The sequence below is a fragment of the Myotis myotis genome, unplaced genomic scaffold (assembly GCF_014108235.1).
Source record: "Myotis myotis isolate mMyoMyo1 unplaced genomic scaffold, mMyoMyo1.p scaffold_m19_p_23, whole genome shotgun sequence".
In the NCBI taxonomy this organism is placed as follows: domain Eukaryota; kingdom Metazoa; phylum Chordata; class Mammalia; order Chiroptera; family Vespertilionidae; genus Myotis; species Myotis myotis.
Genome location: NW_023416328.1, coordinates 1,362,583 through 1,383,166, shown reverse-complemented (window position 1 = coordinate 1,383,166; position 20,584 = coordinate 1,362,583). Strand labels below are relative to the sequence as shown.

Below are 20,584 nucleotides of genomic sequence, written 5' to 3'. Positions count from 1 at the left end.
AAGAGTTTATTTGTTCTCTGATTCCTCTCAGGGATTCTATGATGTCCTTCGAAGAAACTCTCAGCTGGCTAATTCGATCATGCAGACTCTGCTGTCACAGGTAAAAGCATTTATGGATATAGAAAACAGATAATGGGGCGGTGAGAGGCAGTGACATTTTCCAGACATTTCACGATGTGAAATAATTCCCAAATAGTCACTGGCACATTGATGGGTGTGTGATGCTATCTTGATGGTTTATTTACTTATTTGTTTTAAATGTATAGTTCTATTGATTTCAGAGAGGAAGAGACAGGGGGAGAGAGAGAAGTATTAATGATGAGAGAGAATCATTGATCCGCTGCCTCCTGCACGCCCCACACTGGGGATCAAGCCTGCAACCTGGGCATGTGCCCTTGACCGGGAATCGAACCGTGGCCTCCTGGTTAATAAGTTGACACTCAACCACTGAGCCATGCCGGCTGGGCTGTGATGCGGTCTTGATGTTTTAATTACCACTATGTACCTGCCATCTTCCCATTGTATAATATTACCCTCTCAGTTAACAGTCTGCATCTTAAGTCTGAAGGACGTTGTGAAGAGCCATTTGTACAAGGGTTGTCAGCAGCTGTGTCTGTTGTTTTACTTCTAAACGGAAAAGAGTGAGACCTGGAGCCAACACGGCAAAATACTGCCTTGTGTTAAGTCCATGTAACAGATACTTCAGTGTCTGTTAGCTTATTTTCTGTATTTTTTTTGTTAAAAGGAGTTTTTAAATTAGGAAATATTTCAAAAGGACAATCAAGATTGGAAGAATTTAGCTGGAGAATATCTGGTATAAATAAGACCTTTTACCCTTAACACTTATTCATTCAGCATTTATTTGAATTTTTTAAATAGCTTTATTGAGATGTAATTCACATACCATGCAGTTCACCCATCTAAGGTGTACAACTCCTTGGTCTTTAGTCTCTTCAGAGAGTTACGCAACTTTTACCACAATCAGTGTTTGAACATTTCATCACCTTAGAACTGTGGTTCTCAACCTTCCTAATGCCGCGACCCTTTATTACAGTTCCTCATGTTGTGGTGACCCCCAATTTCATTGTTACAAATTGAACATAATTAAAGCATAGTGATTAATCACAAAAACAACATGTAATTATGTATGTCTTTTCCACTGGTCTTAGGCGACCCCTGTGAAAAAGTCGTTCGACCCCCAAAAGGGTCGCGACCCACAGGTTGAGAACCGCTGCCTTAGAAAGAGACTCCACCCCCTTTAGCTATCACCTCATTTTCTCATCTTTTCCCCACCCTCCCAGCCCTAAGTAACCACCAGTCTGCTTTCTGACTATAGATTTGCCTCGGGTGGACATTTCATATCAATGGAGTCCTATCGTGTGTGGTCTTTCACTTGACAGTGTTTTCAGGATTCACCCATGGTGTCCCAACTATCGTCACTTCATTTCTTTTTACGGCTAAATATGTCATTGTGTGGTACATGAATCTTTTTATGTATTAAGAGAGTTCAGTGGGGTGGTGAACACACGATACAGTGTGCAGATGATGTGTTGCGGAATTGTGCACCTGAAGCCTGTATAATTTTGTTAACCAGTGTCACCCCTAATAAATTCAGTAAAAAGGGGGGAACAATTTTAAAAGATGCTCTTATGTACTGATAGTAATACGAATACCTATCTATGTTAAAATCCCAGCTAAATGGTGTTACAATTTTTGCTTTAAACAGTTATATCTTATGTCTTTTATAGTAATAGAAAAAATAAAGTATACAGGCGCACACACACACACAGTTGTTTATATGTCTCCGCTTTTTACAATTGCTGATGCTCTTTATTCATTTCTGTGGATTCAATTTTTTCATCTTGAACAATGTCCCTCCTGCCTGGGGCCTCTAGAGCAGTGATGGCGAACCTTTTGAGCTCGGCCTGTCAGCATTTTGAAAAACGCTAACTTAACTCTGGTGCCGTGTCACATATAGAAATTTTTTGATCTTTGCAACCATAGTAAAACAAAGACTAATATTTTTGATATTTATTTTATATATTTAAATGCCATTTAACAAAGAAAAATCAACCCAAAAAATGAGTTCGCGTGTCACCTCTGACACGTGTGTCATAGGTTCGCCATCACTGCTCTAGAGCCTATATGCTAATTGTGAAGCTCCACTGAAAATGCTGAGTGCCTATGGAAGTGTAGGAGTTGGCGTGAGAACGTAGTGTTTCGTAGGAGGTAATGGAAGTGGGATAGGAAAGATGTCAGTACGATGCCTCAAGCAGGGGCGAAGACTGGGGAAGCCAATGCAGCACAGATGTCGCTGCATTCTTTGGACATTTGGACATAGGTCTGAGAAGGTGCTACACATTAAAGGTGCCTTTATTTTTTTATTTATTTTTAAAATATATTGTATTGATTTTCCACAGAGAGGAAGGGAAAGGGACAGAAAGTTAGAAACATCGATCAGCTGCCTCCTGCACACCCTCCACTGGGAATGTGCCCGCAACCCAGGTACATGCCCTTGACTGAAATCGAACCTGGGACCCTTCAGTCCGCAGGCCGACGCTCTATCCGCTGAGCCAAACCGGTTAGGGCTAAAGGTGCCTTTAGCTTGACCCATGTAAAGTGAAAAGCAGCGCTGAGCACAGTGTCTCTGTTCCTTGCCGTCTGTAGCTGAAACAGTTCTACGAGCCCCAGTCCGATGTGCTGCCTCCTCTGAAGTTAGAAGCTTGTATTTTGACCCAAGGAGATCAGATCTCGCTACAGGAGCCGCTGGTGAGACTGCTTTTCTTCCTGTAACCGTTGTTTTTACTGTTAAGATATAAACCCTGTTGATAGAGTTGATGGTTCGAAAGAGACGCCTTTCCCCCGTGAAGCTGTCTGCTCCTCCCAGTGAGCTCTTACTCTGAACGCTCCCTGCTTTTCTGACCCATCATCACCCGTGTCTGTTGGTAAGATGTCTGTGTCGGCATCCGCCACTTCCCCCAGCAGCACTTTGTCTCCATCTGTGGCTCTTGGGTTGTGGCACTAAATGAATGTGCTTTAGGATGGGGCGGGAGGGAGGCTGGACCAGATGACCCAGGGCACCTGCTTCATTAGTCTGGAGGGCGTGGATGATGTAGGCTGAGCTAGCATTGGTGCGCTCTGGACCCCTCAGGGGAGCTAGGACCGGTTGGTCTTCTCTTCTTGCTTTCGAGCCTCAGAAAGACAGGGAAGCGAAGAGAAAACTGAAACTCCACCCCATTTAGAGCTCGTGGTCATGCCATGGTCATATTCTGCCTTCATGCACGGACCTTCTCTGCCATGCAGTGTCCTTAGCCTCGGAGATGCTGTGTTGGTCTCTGAGATTCCTTTAGCACAAACCCCCACCGTTAGAATAGCCTCTGGGACTCAGAGAAGCCAGAGAGGACCGAGCTGCCCAGCCTGGCTCCATGGTGTTTGCACTGGATCAGAGGGAGCACGTCCGCCGTTACCTTGTGAGGTTCCAGCTTCTTATGAAGCCAGTTCCTTTGGGGAGGGCAGATCAGGAACCCAGGCCTCTGCTAGTGCAGCTTTTTGCAGTGTTGTTAATTCGGGTCGACGCAACTTGTGCTGCAAGCGCATAGCTTACTTTAGCCTGATAGGCAAGAATTAATTGTCGATTAGCAGCAGCTTCGCACGTTATCTCTGAACACTCAAGAATATTTCATTCTTGTTTCTTCTACAGGACCATCTGCTGTGCTGCATTCAGCACTGTTTGGCCTGGTATAAGAGTAAAGTGATGCCCTCTCAGCAGGGAGAGGAGGAGGAGGAGGAGGAGGAAGAAGGGTTCTACCAAGAGTTAGATGACATGTTGGAGTCTCTTACCAAGAGAATGATCAAGAGTGAACTAGAGGACTTTGAACTGGTAATTGCTGAATCTCTTATTTATTATTTACTAGATGCCCGGTGCACGAAATGCGTGCACGGGTAGCGTTCCTAGGCCGGGCTGGCGATCAGGGCCTATAGGGGCCTTCTGGATGCCAGCCGGGGCCTTCCTTCATTCCCCGCCACCCCCTGGTGGTCAGCGCTCATCATAGCAAGTGATAGAACTCTGGAGGGGACACTTTGTGTATTTAGCCTTTTATACATATAGATCATCAATTTTTAGAAATTGATTTTGAGAGAGAGAGAAACATGGATGTGAGACAGAAACATCGACCAGTTGCCTCCCATATGCAATCGGACCAGGGATCGAACCCGCAACCTGTTCCCTAACGGGACTCGAACCCGCAGCCTTTCAGGATATGGGACAATGCTCCAACTGAGCCACACCGCCCAGCTCAGTTATGTTGTACAATGGAAGTTTTTGGAAGCTTGTTAGTTTTTCTCTGGTGTCTTTCAGGATAAATCAGCAGATTTTTCTCAGAGCACTGGTATCGGCATCAAAAATAACATCTGTGCTTCTCTTGTGATGGGAGTTTGTGAGGTTCTAATGGAATATAATTTCTCCATCAGTAATTTCAGGTAAGCTATTGCTGTGATTCTGATTGCAGTTTGCCTAATTCTCCATTTTACGGGGGGGGGGTGGGGGGGGACCCAGAGTGTGTTTTTCCTTCGGTATGCTAGTTACTGAACATACCACAGACATCAGTGTATCTCTCTTTTTTTTAAATCTGTTTTCATTGCCTAACTGGTTTGGCTCAGTGGATAAAGCGTCGGCCTGCGGACTCAGGGGTCCCGGGTTTGATTCCGGTCAAGGGCATGTACCTTGGCTGCGGGCACGTCCCCAGTGGGGGGCGTGCAGGAGGCAGCTGGTCGATGTTTCTCTCTCATCGATGTTCCTGACTTTCTGTCCCTCTCCCTTCCTCTCTGTAGAAAATCAATAAAATATATCTAAAAAAAAAAAAAAAAAAAAAAAAGAAGAAAATCTGTTTTCATTGATTTTGAGAGAGAGAGGAAGGGAAAGGGATAGAGAGATAGAAACTTCAATGAGAGGGAAACATCCTTGATTGACTGCCTCCTGCACGCCCTCACTGGGGATTGAGCCTGAAACCTAGGCATGTGCCCCGACTGGAAATTGAACCAGTGACTCTTGGCTTATGAGGCGCCGCTCAACCCCTGAGCAACACCGGCTGGGCCATGACAGTATCTCTTGGGTAGACATCTAGCCGACCAGGCACCGTGTTTCCTACCAGGGAACACCCAAGCTATGACGGACAGGCAGGCGAATGCCGTGCCTCTAGCAGACTTTAATTCAGAATTCCTGGGCCCTGGCATCAAGAACTCCTCTTTTTGATTGGTGGTGGTGTGGGACCCTCATGCTCTGTATGGCCTGGTCCCAGTACAGGAGGAAACCATAGTTCGGCAGATCGCATGCCTGGGCGTTCATGGTGATGAGGGGTCATTCCCGCATGACAGTGTCTGGAATAGAGAGAGCATCTGCAGAAGCGCTGTGGTTTCCTCCATGCGACAGGAAGCCACAGCCTCTGACGCTGTCCTTGGTGGTCTCTTCCCCTTGTCCACAGCAAGAACAAGTTCGAGGACATCCTGAGCTTATTCATGTGTTACAAGAAACTCTCCGACATCCTGACCGAGAAAGCTGGCAAAGGCAAAACCAAAGCGGCCAGCAAAACCAGCGACAGCTTTCTGTCCCTGAAGTTTGTGTCTGATCTCCTCACCGCCCTTTTCAGGTGAGGGGCTGATAGAGGCTGAAAGGCAACTGTGCTGTGACGACGCTGCTGGGAGCCCGGGAGGCACTGTCATCTGGGGGGGCGTCATAGTTCTTCCCGTGCATGTGTGTTTCTGAGTCCCGTGAGAGCCATTCCAGCAGATTAACTGAACCCCAGGAAGGGGTGTGGGAACCTCGGATTTATAGCCAGCCGGTCAGAAGTGCAGACAGCAGCCTGGACTCAGCATTCCGAGCTGGAGGGGGTCCTTGGGAACTTCGATCTGTAGCCCGCTGGTCTTTCAGAACCCGAGACATAACTCGGGTGGTACCTGGGCTGGCGGCTGGTGTCTGAAGTGGGGGGTGGGCAGTCTGGTAGGACGACCCCCAGCCTGTGGCATCTGATGCTCTTGGCAGCCGATAGTGTGCGAATGGCCTGCTTGGACGCCTAGAGTCCATCATCCGAAGCTTGCTGGATGCTGCTACACTGAGCAGTCCCCAGAAAGCAGGAGGGACCTTCCTTCTCCCTCTCTCTAGGGACAGTACCCAAAGCCACGAGGAGAGCCTGTCCGTGCTGAGGTCCAGCAATGAGTTCATGCGCTACGCCGTGGGCGTGGCCCTGCGGAAGGTGCAGCAGCTGAAGGAGACGGGGCACGTGAGCGGCCCCGACGGGCAAAACCCAGACAAGATCTTCCAGAACCTCTGTGACATAACCCGGTAAGTCACGCACGCTCCCCCTCGGAAACCTGTCGCACTGGCTGTGGCGTCTCCAGGAGCGGATGATTGGAATAACTAAAACAAGTTTGAGGTAAAAGAACAAAGCGGACTCACACCCCCTGATTTCAGGTCTTGAATATATATATTGATTCCAGAGAGGAAGGGAGAGGCAGAGAAAGATAGGAACATCAGTGATGAGAGAGATCATTGATCGGCTGCCTCCTGCACACCACCTCCCCCCAACCCCCCCTTTGGGGATCGAGCCCACAACCTGGGCATGTGCCCTGACCAGGAATCGAATTGTGAGCTACTGGTTCATAGGTCGATGCTCAACCACTGAGCAACACCAGCTGGGCTCAAGTCTTATAAAGTTGCTGTATTTAAGATAGTGTGTATTGGCAGAACCAGAGGAACAGAATAAACAGTTATAGGTTATTTGATTTAACAAAGGTGCTGAGGTAATTTAATGGAGAAAGAAAAGTCTTTTCTACAAATGGTTTTGAAACAATTGGGCATTCTTTCTTTTTTAAAAAATATATTTTATTGATTTTTTACAGAGAGGAAGGGAGAGAGATAGAGAGCCAGAAACATCGATGAGAGAGAAACAGCAATCAGCTGCCTCCTGCACACCCCCTACTGGGGATGTGCCCGCATCCAAGGTACATGCCTTTGACCGGAATCGAACCTGGGACCTTTCAGTCCGCAGGCCGACGCTCTATCCACTGAGCCAAACCAGCTAGGGCCAATTGAGCACTCTTATACAAAAAAAAAAGAATCTGTATCCATTCCTGATGTCATATACAAAATATTAACTTGAAGTGGATCTGCATATAGCAAGTTTTATTTAGTTGGCAGTAATAGCCAAATTTGAAACAACCCAAACGCCCACCAGCTGATGGATGAATTGGTGTAGAACAAGCTGTGGTACGTCCATTCAGTGGAAAACTGCTGAGCGACATGGGACAGACTGCTGACAGTTGTCCTGCGTAGGTGACTCAGAAGCATGTGCTAATTCGTAACAAGCCAGACTCAAAAGGCGGCACACTGAATGACACCATTTTTTGTTAATCCTCACTCATGGATGTTTTTACATTGATTTTTTTTTTTTTTAGTGAAAATGGAAGAGAAACATCGATGTGGGAGAAACACATCGATTGGTTGCCTCCTGCACGAGCCCCGACTGACCAGGGCCCGGGTTGGGGAGGAGCCTGCAACCAAGGTACATGCCCTCAACTGGAATTGAACCCGGGACTCTGGTCTGCAGGCCGATGCTCTGTCCACTGAGCCAAACCGATTCATGCTGAGTGATACCATGTTTATGTGATATTTTGTAAATGGTAAAACCACAGGGACAGGAATCAGTGGTTGCTTGGGAAATGGGGGAAGAGCATTGACTACAGACGAGCATGAAGGAGCTTCTGGGGAGATGGGACTACCTTGATGAGGGGATGATTGCATCTTGGTAACTTCGCTAAAATCCATAGAGCTGTACGTCTGGAGGGTGTGAGTGTTACTGTATGTAAATGGCACCGCAGGGAAGCCGACTTTAAAAATAAAGTCTCTGTTCCCCTTCAGGGTCTTGCTCTGGAGATACACGTCCATTCCGACGTCCGTGGAGGAGCCGGGGAAGAAGGAGAAGGGGAAGAGCATCTCGCTGCTGTGCTTGGAGGGCTTGCAGAGGATCTTCAGCGCCGTGCAGCACTTCTTCCAGCCCCGCGTGCCCCAGTTCCTCCGCGCGCTGGGTGGGCACCTCTGCGAGATTCATGGCCTTGGTCTGGGTTTCTCTTTCTTTTTTTACATATTTTTATTGATTTTAGAGCTGAAGGGAGAGGGAGAGAGAGAGAAACATCAATGAAGAGAGAGAATCATTGATCGGCTGCCTCCTGCATACCCCACACTGGGGATCGAGCCCACAACCTGGACATGTGCCCCCAACCAGAATTGAACCTGGGACTCCTCAGTCCACAGGCCAACGCTCTATCCACTGAGCCAAACCAGCCAGGGCTCTCTTTTTTAAAAATATATTTTTATTGATTTTAGAGAGGGAGAGAGAGATAGAAACATCAGTGATGAGAGAGAATCATTGATCGCTGCCTCCTGCACGCCCTACACTGAGGACCAAGCCTGCAACCTGGGCATGTGCCCTTGACTAGAATCGAACCGTGACCTCCAGGTTCATAGGTCAATGCTCAACCACTGAGCAACACTGGCCGGGCAGGGGGACGCTATTTACCCCACTACACAAGGTAGTAAGTTTTCAGTGTTTAAGGTTTCCGTTCAGGTTTTTCTCTCTTCGCAGTTAGCTTTGGGTTGTCAGGGAACATTAATATTCCAGGGCTGCAGTCATCACTCGCCCATGCAGGTATAATGAACAGGACGGAATTATTGGCATAAATGGCACAGCTGAAAGTGCATCACTGCATGCTGGCCGGGCTGGGTTCTCTTTCTTAACCGGACCTCCTGATTCTATTTGTTAACCTGTCATCGGTCATCTGAGGTCAGTCCTAAAGTTGCTAGGAAGTGACATGTAGTGGGTTCAGAATTGGCATGTACTGGACTGTGCTTAACCACGAACAGGGGCTGGAAAATGGGACATAGTATGAAGAAATTGCATAACATTAGGAATATATTCAAATCTGCCTGTAGGACGTTTGTCTTTCTAAACTTTCAGCTACTAAAAGGCTAAAAGAGCATAATTCGTTTCAAGGAAGATAGAGTTCTCTCCCTCCCCTAGATGTCCCGGATAATGAGGAAGAGGTGGAAGTCACGGTCACCCAGAGGGCAGCGTTCCAGATCCGGCAGTTCCAGGTGGGCAGCCGTGGGAAGCTGCTGGGCTGGCCGGGGCCTCGCAGAGGCGGTTAGCAGGGCCAGCCGGGGGAACCAGGGACAGTGAGCAGGTAGGACGGGGTTTTCTCTGTGCCATCATCCAAACAAGCAGACGTCACTCTTAGAGAGGAGGCAACGCACAGAAAGGATGCCGGGCTGTGTGCTGAGCCAGCCGCCTGCCGCAGTCACTGCCCGGGGATCACTGCCTCCTAGAATCACTGCCCCGGGGATCACTGCCTCCTAGAATCACTGCCCCGGGGATCACTGTGTGCGTGGACACACACAGATGGCCTGGAGCCTGTTAAGTGTGGAGTTTGTCTTTGTTTTGTGTTACTGGCGTAATTGGGGCTTGTCAGGTTTCATAAAGGCTGGACAGTGCCTAACCGTCTGATGAGTTGTCATACTATCAGGATAACTGTAAAGTTTCTGCTCGGCGCCAGGTTCTGTTCCAGGGGCTGGGAGATGCGGGAGGGAAGCAGGGAGACAGAGTCCCTCCCCCCGGGTGCTCACCTGGAGTGGGGAGGAGACTCGCAGACAAATACAGTTCATTCAGGTGGTTGGGGACGAACAGAGAAAAGGAAGACAGGGCAGGGGTGTAGGGAATGCTGGGGTGGGGGGTATCTGAACCTGGGCGATGGATGGGCGCAGGGAGCTGTAAACTGCCCGGAATGGGGTGCACAGGGGGAGGGAGGGGTCTGTAGTGTTTAAGAGACACTCACGTTGATGGTGGAAAACAGGGTAGGAAACTAGCTGTTCCATCAAGTTTATCTCAGATTTTGTCCTCTTTGAGTCCTGTTGGCCCAGCCTTGGGGGTCTCTGGCGAGATGTTTCTCCTCCCTGATATGGACATGTCTGCTCATGTGTCCGTACTTTCCTTTCTCAGAGGTCCTTGTTGAACTTACTTAGCAGCCAAGAGGAGGAGTTTAACAGCAAGGAAGCCCTGCTCCTCGTCAGCGTCCTCACCAGCTTGGCCAGGCTGCTGGAGCCCACCTCCCCGCAGGTACGGCCCCTCCTTCAGTCCCACCTCTCATCCCACAGAAGGGCAGGGTACTGCATCTTAAAAGACTGTAGCTAGCCCTGGCCGGTTTGGCTCAGTGGATAGAGCGTCGGCCTGTGGACTGAAGGGTCCCAGTTTCGATTCCCGTCAAGGGCACATGGCCTGGGTTGCGGGCTCGATCCCAAGTAGGGGGTGTGCAGGAGGCAGCCGATCAATGATTCTCTGTCATCATTGATGTTTCTATCCCTTCCTCTGAAATCAATAAAAAATCTGTATTAAAAAACACGTATCTAAATATCCTCTCCAAGTCTAGCTTATTTTAGACTGTACCTTTAATTATGCTCCTGAGTTCGTTAACGTGAGACCTGTTAGGTTACCCTTCCTGCGTGGTGCTCCTACCCTGACAGCATCTCAAGCAGCTGCACAGGCGGGAGCACTGCTTTCGTTTGGCCACCATCAAGGGTGAACGGGGAGCCCTATGGGTGCCCTCGACCTTCTTAACCTATGGAAATGTGCTAATTGTTAGGAAGGTAGCTTCCCGGCCAGCGTGGCTCAGTGGTTGAGCATCAGCTTATGAACCAGGAGGTCACAGTTCGATTCCCAATCAGGGCACATGCCTGGGTTGCAGGCTCCATCCCCAGTGGGGGTGTGCAGGAGACAGCCGATCAATAATTCTCATCATTGATGTTTCTCTCCCTCTCCCCTTCTCTCTGAAATCAATAAAAGTGTATTTAACAAAGAATATATGTATATATTTAATATACTTAAAATATATATGTATGTGTACATATATGTATGTGTGTAGCTAAAATTGATTTTTAGCTAATATATATATAGCTAAAATTGATTTTTAGCTGACATTCAGCAGTTGCTTTCCTCAGCAACGTTAGCGGGTACTGACTTTGGGGACAATTCAACCAAAGGTGACTGAGTCAGAAAGTGTGGCTGCAATCCCAAAGCGGAAGCAGTCTGCCGAGAGAAGTTGTGTGGCAGCAGACGGACAGTTGTGTTCACACCCAGGGAAGAATGCGAGGAGGGCCACGTCTTGTGGGTCTGCCCCTTTCAGGAGGAGCTCCCAGCAGCAGGACAGGGAGTGTCCTGGAGCGCCGGGGTGTGTTCTCCCACGTGGCCTCCCTGATCTGTGAGGACACTGGAGCCCAGGGGACAGGCTCCCCGTGTGCGCCCGTACTTATGGGCCAGCTGGTCTTCAAGAGGCCACAGCCTGGGGTGCTCGGGTGGTGTGGTGTGTGAGTGCTGGGAAGCGGACCTGATTCCCCTGCCCTCCAGGTCCAGGTAGCCCGAAGAAGTCCCTTTTGCTAGCACTTACTTCATCCTGGAGCCAAACAACTCACCCCACTTCACTTCCACCGTCATTCTTTCCTCCCATAACTTTGCTGCAAAGGACAGAGGACTAGGAAAGAAACACGACGACAGTCGGGGGGACGTTTGATGGAAAATAAACGGGCTTGGAAAGGCTTATATACATAGGGAAGTTTTGTTTGTTTTATTAAATATATTTTATTGATTTTTTACAGAGAGGAAGGGAGAGGGATAGAGAGTTAGAAACATCGATGAGAGAGAAACATTAATCAGCTGCCTCCTGCACACCCCCTACTGGGGATGTGCCCGCAACCAAGGTACATGCCCTTGACCAGAATCGAACCTGGGACCTTTCAATCCACAGGCCGACGCTCTATCCACCGAGCCAAACAGGTTAGGGCAGGAAGTTGTTGTTTTTTAATCATCACTTCCCCCCCATAATCTCAGGTAGTCACTTGTTTGGGGGCTTTGTTGTATTTTTTGTTAATCCTCACCCGAGGATATTTTTCCATTGATTTTTAGAGAGAGTGGGAGGGAGGGGGAGAAACAGAGAGAAACATCGATGAGAGAGACACATTGATTGGTTGCCTCCTGCCCACGCCCCGACCAGGGCCGGGAATCAAGCCTACAACCAAGGTGCGTGCCCTTGACCAGAACCGAACCCAGGACCCTTCAGTACGTGGGCTGACGCTGCATCCACTGAGCCACACCAGCCAGGGCAGTCCCTTGTCTTGTAAATTTAATTTTGAACAGATAATAAGTCTTAGGATTTGAAGACCAATAATTATAGAGACATTTATAGTCAATGGCCTCCTCCTATCCTGTTCATGCCGCCCACCTGTCCAGCTCCTCTTCTCCCCCAAAAGTACATACCTTTTCTTAGCTTCTTATGCATCCTTCAAGTTCCTTTATTCCTGGAGAAGCAAATACAAATGGAGCTCCTTTTCCTGTCCCCACCCCTCTTCACACCGAAGTGTGTTCTGCCTCCTGCTGGTTCCATTCACACGGCACTGCAGGCCTTTCTACCTCTGTTCACAGCTTTCAGATGTAGGCTCTGAATTTACTATTCCCCCAGTACAGCAAAAGGAGTTCCTACTGGCTGGCTTGCACTTACGTATCACAGCCTGTCGGGGCCTTTGGGCTGCAGGCCATGGAAGGAACTGCTGGGCAGGAAGCTCAGTGTGTCTCCTCTACCACCTAAGAAAAATGCTGGGTTTTGCCTTTTTTAATTTTTTTTAATTGGTTTCAGATAGGAAGGGGGAGAGGGAGAGAGAAACATCAGTGATGAGAGAGAATCATGGATCGGCTGCTTCCTGCACACCCCCCACTGGGGATGGAGCCCGCAACCCGGGCATGTGCCCTTGACCGGAGTAGAACCCAGGACCCTTCAGTCTGCAGGCCAAACCAGCTAGGGCACCTCTTCTTCTATTTTCTGCTTACTCCCTTCTAACCTCCTCTGGCCTCTTGTCTCCTAAAAGCGAATCCTGCCGTCTTTGTGGCCAGGACCTTACTCTCCCGCCCCTCTCCACTCGCCTGATGTCCTTGGAGATACCCCAGGGCTGCGGGGCACAGGGAGGAAGGAAGGAACTCCAGGCCTGGACGTAGTTATGGGGCGGGGAGGCTGGGGGTGAGACCCAGACTGGGATCCCAGGACATTTGGCCCTTAATGAGGGCATAGACTTGGAGAATTAAGTTGTTTGCTATCTTATAAGGAAAGTATCAGTAATTCTCGTAATTTTGGGCCTACTCTGTGCTGTTCCAAGTAGATGTTCCAGTAGGTCCGGGCACGTGTAGTGGCAGATGGTTAGGCGGGGGAAGGCCTAGGGCTCTTATAGATGCGTCTCAGCCGTTTCTGTAATAGCTGAACGGTCTCTAGTTTGTGCAGATGTTATCCTGGACATCCAAGATCTGCAAGGAAAACAGCCGGGGTGAGTTTCCTGCCGCGCTTCCTGTCAGCTTTATTTAAAATCATCACCAAATAGCATTTACGCATTTGGCAGAAGAGCCCACATGAGAAAGAGACACAGCACATGTCGGGGAGCATAGAGCGGTGGGACCTCTGCTCACATCCACTCTGGAACACTGGCACTGTCGACACAAAAGAGTACTTGCTCTATGACCCCCTGTAGATCAAGTTCAAAATCAGATAAGACTGGATGTGAGGTCAGGGTAGCAGTTTTGTTGTTGGGGCGATCGAGGCAGAGGGTTTATGGGTGCGGTTTATGCAGCGGTCGGGGTGACCAGTCTTGGGAACTGTCTCCCTCCTTTGGTCACGCGGAGATCAGGGCACGTTTGTGGGTGAGCTACTGGTCCAAGTGGGCAGCTGGGCGGGGGGTGGGTGGGGGCGGGGGGGAGGGGCGTTGTGCCGGGACATGATGAGCTATGTGTCCTGGCCGGGCACCCCTCCCCTGAAGCACTGACGGGGTGATAACTCAGCCTCTGACTGTCTTCCCTCCCTGCCCTAGAGGATGCCTTGTTTTGCAAGGGCGCGATGAACCTGCTCTTCAGCCTCCACGTGGCGCATAAGAGCCCTGTCGCCCTGCTGCGTGACCTGTCCCAGGACATCCACGGGCACCTTGGGGACATAGACGAGGTAGAGGGGCAGCCTTCAGCACAGCACTGGGGGTGAGGGTCAGGGCACAGCCTACGCCGTTACAGCTCATTCTCTCTCGCTCCCCAGGATGTCGAGGTGGAGAAAACAAACCACTTTGCGGTGGTGAATTTGCGAACAGCGGCCCCTACCGTCTGTGTAAGTCCTGATCCCGGAGCATGGAAACAGCCCTGTCATCCTTCCCACTTTATGTCCCCCGAAGAGTGACTTACAGGGACTTACGTCCTGGGCCTGTGACCCACCGCAGGTGGCCATGGCTGTTCTGTTTGGCCGCCGAGGGCAGTGGCCATGGCAGGCATCCCTTCCTTTCACAGCTGCTGGTTCTGAGTCAGGCCGAGAAGGTCCTGGAAGAAGTGGACTGGCTGATCACCAAGCTTAAGGGACAAGTGAGCCAAGAAACCGTATCAGGTGAGACAAGTTCAGGGTGGGGTGCCAGGAGTCAGGGGAGAGCAGCGTCCACCAGGGTCCAGCCCAGACCACCTCCTGAGCTGTGTGTATGAGCGAGGTCTCCCGGGGCTGTACGGTGGCTTCTGGCAGCAGGTGTCCCTTCACTGCGTGGTGAGTCACATGCTCATTTCCCTGCACACCTCCTAGTTAACGTGTCAATTTCTGAGGCTCCTTCACTTTAACTAGAAAGGAAGGCCATGCCCTGGCTGGTTTGGCTCAGTGGATAGAGCGTCAGCCTGTGGACTGAAGGGTCCCAGGTTCGATTCTGGTCAAGGACACATGCTGGGGTTACGGGCTTGACCCCCAGCAGGGGGTGTGCAGGAGGCAGCCGCTCAATGATTCCCTCTCATCACTGATGTTTCTATCTTTCCCTCCCTTCCTCTCTGAAATAAAATAATATATATTTAAAAAAAGAAAGGAAGGCCAGCTGGGTTTGAACGCGCCAATTTCATTTCCCTTCAGAAGAGGCCTCTTCCCAGGCAGCCCTCCCGAACCATCCCGTGGAGAAAGCCGTCATCATGCAGCTGGGCACGCTGCTCACCTTCTTCCACGAGCTGGTGCAGACCGCCCTGCCCTCGGGCAGCTGCGTGGACACCCTGCTAAGGGACCTGTGCAAGATGTACACCATTCTCACCGCACTTGTCAAATACGTGAGTATCTGAGCGAGGACCAGGGTCACCACCACTGTCCCCAGCGGGTCAGGACACCGGCCACGCCCTGGCTTGGTCAGTAGGTGGCAGGCGTCCCCACAGGCCAGGAGGAAACAGTTGGTGGTCTTTATTTCCTTGGCATATGAATATGTGGCACCTGATTGAGAGTGAATGCCTTGCGCTAGCCTGTTTGGCTCAGTGGATAGCGCGTCAGCCTGCAAACCAAAGGATCCTGGGTTCAATTCCGGTCAAGTGCATGTACCTAGTTCCAGGCTCCTCTCCGACCTGGGCCCATGCAGGAGGCAACCAATTGATGTGTTTCTCTCACATCGATGTTTCTCTCTCTCTTTCCCTCTCTTCCATTCTCTCTGAAAATCAATGGGAAAATATCCTCAGGTGAGGATTAAAAAAAAAAGTGAGTGCCTCTTCAAACATCTTCTAAGACTCAATCTGGATGTAGGGACTGTCCCTGAAGGGTTTTTAAAGGGATGAGCTGAACAAATTCAAAACAAACCCTTCCTGTCGGGTCGGCGTGCCTCAGTGGTTGAGCACTGACCTATGAACCAGAACCAGGAGGTCATGGTTCGATGCCCAGTCAGGGCACATGCCCGGGTTGCAGGCTCGATCCCCAGTGTGGGGTGTGCAGGAGGCAGCCAATCAGTGATTCTCTCTCATCATTGATGTTTCTATCTCCCTCTTCCTTCCTCTCTGAAATCAATATAAATATATATATTTGGGGGGGCAGGGACACCTGTCCTGTTGGTGGAGCTAGGAGCTTTGAGGAGGGGAAAGGATGCCTGTGCACCTTTAGCGTGTGGGACATTTGCATAGGATGACACACTAAATCCAGGAATCTTTTGTTAGTATATCCAGGTGTGTCGGAGCGCCAGAGGAATTCCAAAGATTATGGAGAAGCTGGTGAGTTGGGAACGCCTTCCTCAGGAAGGGGGGGAAGCTGTATTACTCCTGCGCTTACATCGGCTTCCTCTTCCTTTGCTGCAGGTGAAGCTGTCGGGTTCTCACCTGACCCCTGTATGCTATTCCTTCATTTCTTACGTGCAGGTAAGTGGTTCAGAGGTCGTACCATAGTAGAGCTCCAAGTGAGAGGGCTCCCTGAGTTCCCCAGGGGCTGCGTGGTCACCTGAGCTGAGTGTAGTTTCTTACATGAGCCCAAGGTGCCCATGTGAGACCAAGCCAAGGCCTGAGATCTGTGCAGCAAGGAAAAGGTGTGTCTGATTTGATGAGAGATACATGCAGTAGGTTTGCATTTAGAGCCAGGAAGGAACGGGTGTGCTGGGCTCAGCGACTTGGTTTATTTCTGGGGGATTCCGATCCCATGGGCCTGCGAGTCGAATAGCAGCGAGCCGTGAAGAAGGGCCAAGCTCGGGGGGAGGAGAGAGCAGCCCCGTCAGGGAGAATCACACTAGGACTAGTTTGTGTATTCTAGGTCTTTCTCCCTTTCCTGTCCGTATTTGACTTAAAGCCTTACAGGTCAGCTGACCCACAAGCAAACACTGTTCTCTGACGGTGAGCACTTCATAGAAAAATCAGGGTTGTGTTGTGAGGAAGTTCAGGGCTTCGTTGGAAAGTCTGGAAGGAGGAGTCTCCGAAAGGTCAGGGGGCCTCTAGGGAGACCTTGCCGAAGGCAGCAGCCCCTCCCTTGACTTTTCCAAACAAGTCCGAGCCCCCAGGTGTTTTGCTAGAATCTGTTTAGTCTTTAGACATGACCTTGTAGAAGCACGTGCTTTTTCAATGATACTTACCCTGATGATTGTGTCTAGAGGTTAATTTGAGTTCAAGCTGCTGTGACAATAAAAGCCTGAGGAGGCAGGTGAACGGGGCTGTTTGGTTGCTATAGCCAAGCAGTCCCTTAGCCCTCGCTTTCACAGAAACGTGTGTCAGAGTAATCCATTCATCCGTCGCTCGGGCTGCTGGTCAGCCCCGGCCTTGCGTTTGCACATCTTTCAGAGAACGGTTCCCTCTTACAGCCCCTCCTGCTCTCACATGGCTCCGCGCTGTAACTTCTGTCCGTTTCCAGGGCTGTTTCTCATCCTCTTCCTGGGCCTTCCATGGTATGCCTGGGCCTAGGAGGCATAGGACTCCCCTGGGGGTGAAGGCTCCTGTTTGTGTGCCTCACACGGGGCAGCTTGTCTACATCTCAGATCTGCCTTATCAGAACCCTGTACTTCCTGTCCCCTTTATCCGTTCCTACTTTCTCAGCTCCTCCTCCGATTAGCTACAGCGTTGAGAAGTGTCCTGGGACTTGAAACCCTTCTCCAGCGCGTGACCACATGGCTTAGAAGACACATCTGGCGGTTGCCTCCGGGCAGGAAGGCTGCAGGCCCAGGAACTGCCTCTCCACTTCCTCTCCTTCAGGGAACCCTTTCAGCAACAGCTGAAGCCCCTGCTGCCCCCTCCTCACCCCCCTTTAACTGGCCTTCTATGCCTCCCTGGCCTGGTGCAGGAACCTTGGTCCTGCCCTCGCCTCCATGTGCTGGTTCCGGGAGCCAAACTGCAAACCTCCCAGCAACAGAGTGAGGGCTGCGGGTGCCACATGCTTCCCGTCCTCCACACCCGCTGCAGGACAGTCTCCTTAGCCAGGCTCCGTCCCCTCAGGGGTCCCCATGCCCGGCTGTACCCACCGCCTAGAAAACGACCTGCTGGTCTTCGGGAGTAAGAGGATGGTTTCTGTTCTAGAACAAGAGCAGGAGCCCGCAGTGCCCAGGAGGAAAGAAGAAGAGCGCTGCTGCTGGGGCCGTGGCCATGGTAAGCCGCGGGCGCTTTCACCACTGTGGCTGCTGGCGGAAGCGTCAAGAAATGAGACCGCGCAGGTCTGAGGGGACAGGAAGTGGCCAGTGGTTACCTGGAGCTGGGATCGGATTGGAGACTGGGAGGTGCCTGCTAAGAGGGCTGCAGGCTGCTTCGTGGGCATGAAGATGTTCCAGTATTTCTAAGGGGAGATGGTTGCACAATCTGAATATACGAACATGGGACTGTACAGTGGAAAGGGGTGAATTGTGGGGTATGTGAATGGTATCTCAGCGCTGTTATAGAATAGTGTGTGGCTGCTGCTCTGCTAACAGATTTTATGTTCAGATGGAGCATCGGTTTTCCTCTGAACCACAAAACATACGCTTTATTCAGGAAGCTCCAGAAAATGTTGAGCTCTTGCTTTAAAAATAGAAACAGCTTGGGGTGCGCTCTGGGAGGGACCCTTTGAGGAAAAGTGGGTGAGAGCAGAAGGCACTGCTCCAGCCTCAGGGGGGCAGGTAGGCAGGAACCGCTGGGTTTTAGATCTGGACACACTCACACTGGATGCAGTAATCCCACCTTCAGGGTGCTGTCACTAACAGGACTGGAAAATGGGTTTTAGTGCATTTACACTGTAGAATACTGTGCAGACGTGAAAAAATAAAGTACTGCCGCCAAGACAGTATTTTTAAAAAAGAAAAATCATGAGAAGTCCCCTCATTTGTGGGGGGGTTAACTATATAGAAGCACATCTATATACATAAGAAATGGCTGGAAGGATCCACAAGCTAGAATGCAAACGGGAACTTCATCTCAGTAGTGAAAATTCACGCGCAGACTAGAAAGAGGAGGTAGAGCCAGTGTAGTCTTAATATCGAGTCAGCCCTGGCCGGTTTGGCTCAGTGGATAGTGTCGGCCTGCAGACTGAAGGGTCCCAGGTTTGAGTCTGGTCAAGGGCACATGCCCGGGTTGCCAGCTTGATCCCCAGTGGGGGGTGTACAGGAGGCAGCTGATTCATGATTCTCTCTCATCACTGATGTTTCTGTCTCCCTCCCCCTTCCTATCTGACATCAGTAAGAGAGGCAACCACAGTTCTCCCGACGGCCCTTCTCTGGCCAGCCTCTAGGTACCAGCAAGTACTTACAGTAATAAGTGGAAGGACTCGGTGTGCTCTCTGCTGGCACTGAAGTCCTTTGATGAGATGGAACTGCCAACGGTCTTAGGTGGCTGGTACCTGAGCAAAAGTGCGTTTGATTGAAAGATGGCCCAGCGTTCCCCAAAGCCATGGCGGTTCTGACAGCTTTGGAGGACCTCAGGAACCCCTGAACCTGAACGTAGGGCTTCTCTCCTGCAGGCCAGAGTTCTTCGGGAAACCAAGCCAATCCCCAACCTCATCTTCGCCATCGAACAGTATGAGAAATTCCTCATCTTCCTCTCCAAGAGGTCCAAGGTAAACACACTCTCTTCTCTTCTACCCGTTCATTTACCTGGAGGGGACCTGCCACTGAGGCAGCCAGGCTGCAAGGGGAGGGCTGTGGCCCTTTCTGTGTCTGACCTGACAGCCTGAATCCAGACATCCCGTAGGAAACTGGTGGAGCCCTGCTCAGGGGTTGAGCATTGACCTATGAACCAGGAGGTCACGGTTCGATTCCCAGTCAGGGCACATGCCTGGGTTGTGGGCTCCATCCCCAGTGGGGGGCGTGCAGGAGGCAGCCGATCAATGAATCTCTCTCATCATTGATGTTTCTATTTCTCTCTCCCTCTCTGAAATCGAAAGAAAAAGAAACTGGTGGGAAAGCAGGGCCAGGGCGTGAGCTTGCTTTAAGTAGGACCTGAGGGGTGCAGGTGAGGCTGGGGCGGCCCTGCGTGTGCAGCAGCAGGAACATGTGCCGCGCTTGCGTCCGTGCAGGTGAACCTGATGCAGCACATAAAGCTCAGCACCTCAAGGGACTTCAAGATCAAGGGGAACATCCTGGACATGCTTCTCCGGGAGGAGGAAGAAGAGGAGGAGGAGGAGGATGATGAGAACAAAGAGGTCGGTGTCTGCTTCCGACTGGGGGCAGGAGTCCTGCCACCCTTCCCAACGGGCTGCAGGGAGCCTGTCTGGGAGCAGCCGCAGGAAAATGGGGGGGGGGGGGGGGGCAGCCAGACAGGATGGGCTGAAAGGGCGCCAGGCCAAGACACAACTAAACCCTCAGGAGGTTCAGAAGCTTTGAGCCACATCCAGGGGCCCACACTTACATACATTTGGGGCACACATTTCCAGAAAGGGTGGTGACGAAACGAGGTCTGTCTGTGGGTGACGCATTGGAGCTGACTGCCCGACCCCAGCATTCTGGCTCAGGACCTGCTGTGCTCCCTCCTCCCTCCTCCCTCGGCCTGTTCGCTCCTTTGGTTTCCGTTGATAGCACACCCTGGGCCTGCAGCACCTTTGAGGCAGGGCCCAGAGTTGGATAAACGCTCTAATTTCTGGCTTCTCAAAATTTCTGCCCCACACACTGTCCCACTCCAGGCCATGGTGTCCCCTGCCCCGTCCACTCCCTCGACCTGCTTGGCGCTGGAGGTGAGCGTTTTGGGGCCACTCCTCTGCCATCTTGTCCCGCGCATCGCCCTGGTTAACAAAGGTCCAGAGAGTGTACACTGCC

The 20,584-nt window shown here is 50.8% G+C and overlaps 1 protein-coding gene across 2 annotated transcripts in view; it reads left to right on the top strand.

Moving 5' to 3' along the window:
- The window catches only part of FANCI (FA complementation group I), a 51,128-nt gene that overhangs the window by 30,265 nt on the left and 279 nt on the right, over positions 1-20,584 (top strand). For both annotated transcript variants that reach the window (XM_036355706.1, XM_036355707.1), the window contains 19 exons: positions 32-100; positions 2,668-2,769; positions 3,701-3,880; positions 4,358-4,479; positions 5,481-5,645; positions 6,158-6,337; positions 7,913-8,079; positions 9,072-9,145; positions 10,047-10,163; positions 13,357-13,408; positions 13,946-14,073; positions 14,161-14,229; positions 14,406-14,499; positions 15,001-15,188; positions 16,053-16,106; positions 16,191-16,250; positions 17,886-17,954; positions 19,294-19,389; positions 19,849-19,974. In XM_036355706.1, the coding sequence (XP_036211599.1) occupies positions 32-100; positions 2,668-2,769; positions 3,701-3,880; positions 4,358-4,479; positions 5,481-5,645; positions 6,158-6,337; positions 7,913-8,079; positions 9,072-9,145; positions 10,047-10,163; positions 13,357-13,408; positions 13,946-14,073; positions 14,161-14,229; positions 14,406-14,499; positions 15,001-15,188; positions 16,053-16,106; positions 16,191-16,250; positions 17,886-17,954; positions 19,294-19,389; positions 19,849-19,974 (2,112 nt within the window). The remainder of the gene's footprint in view (positions 1-31; positions 101-2,667; positions 2,770-3,700; positions 3,881-4,357; positions 4,480-5,480; positions 5,646-6,157; positions 6,338-7,912; positions 8,080-9,071; positions 9,146-10,046; positions 10,164-13,356; positions 13,409-13,945; positions 14,074-14,160; positions 14,230-14,405; positions 14,500-15,000; positions 15,189-16,052; positions 16,107-16,190; positions 16,251-17,885; positions 17,955-19,293; positions 19,390-19,848; positions 19,975-20,584) is intronic.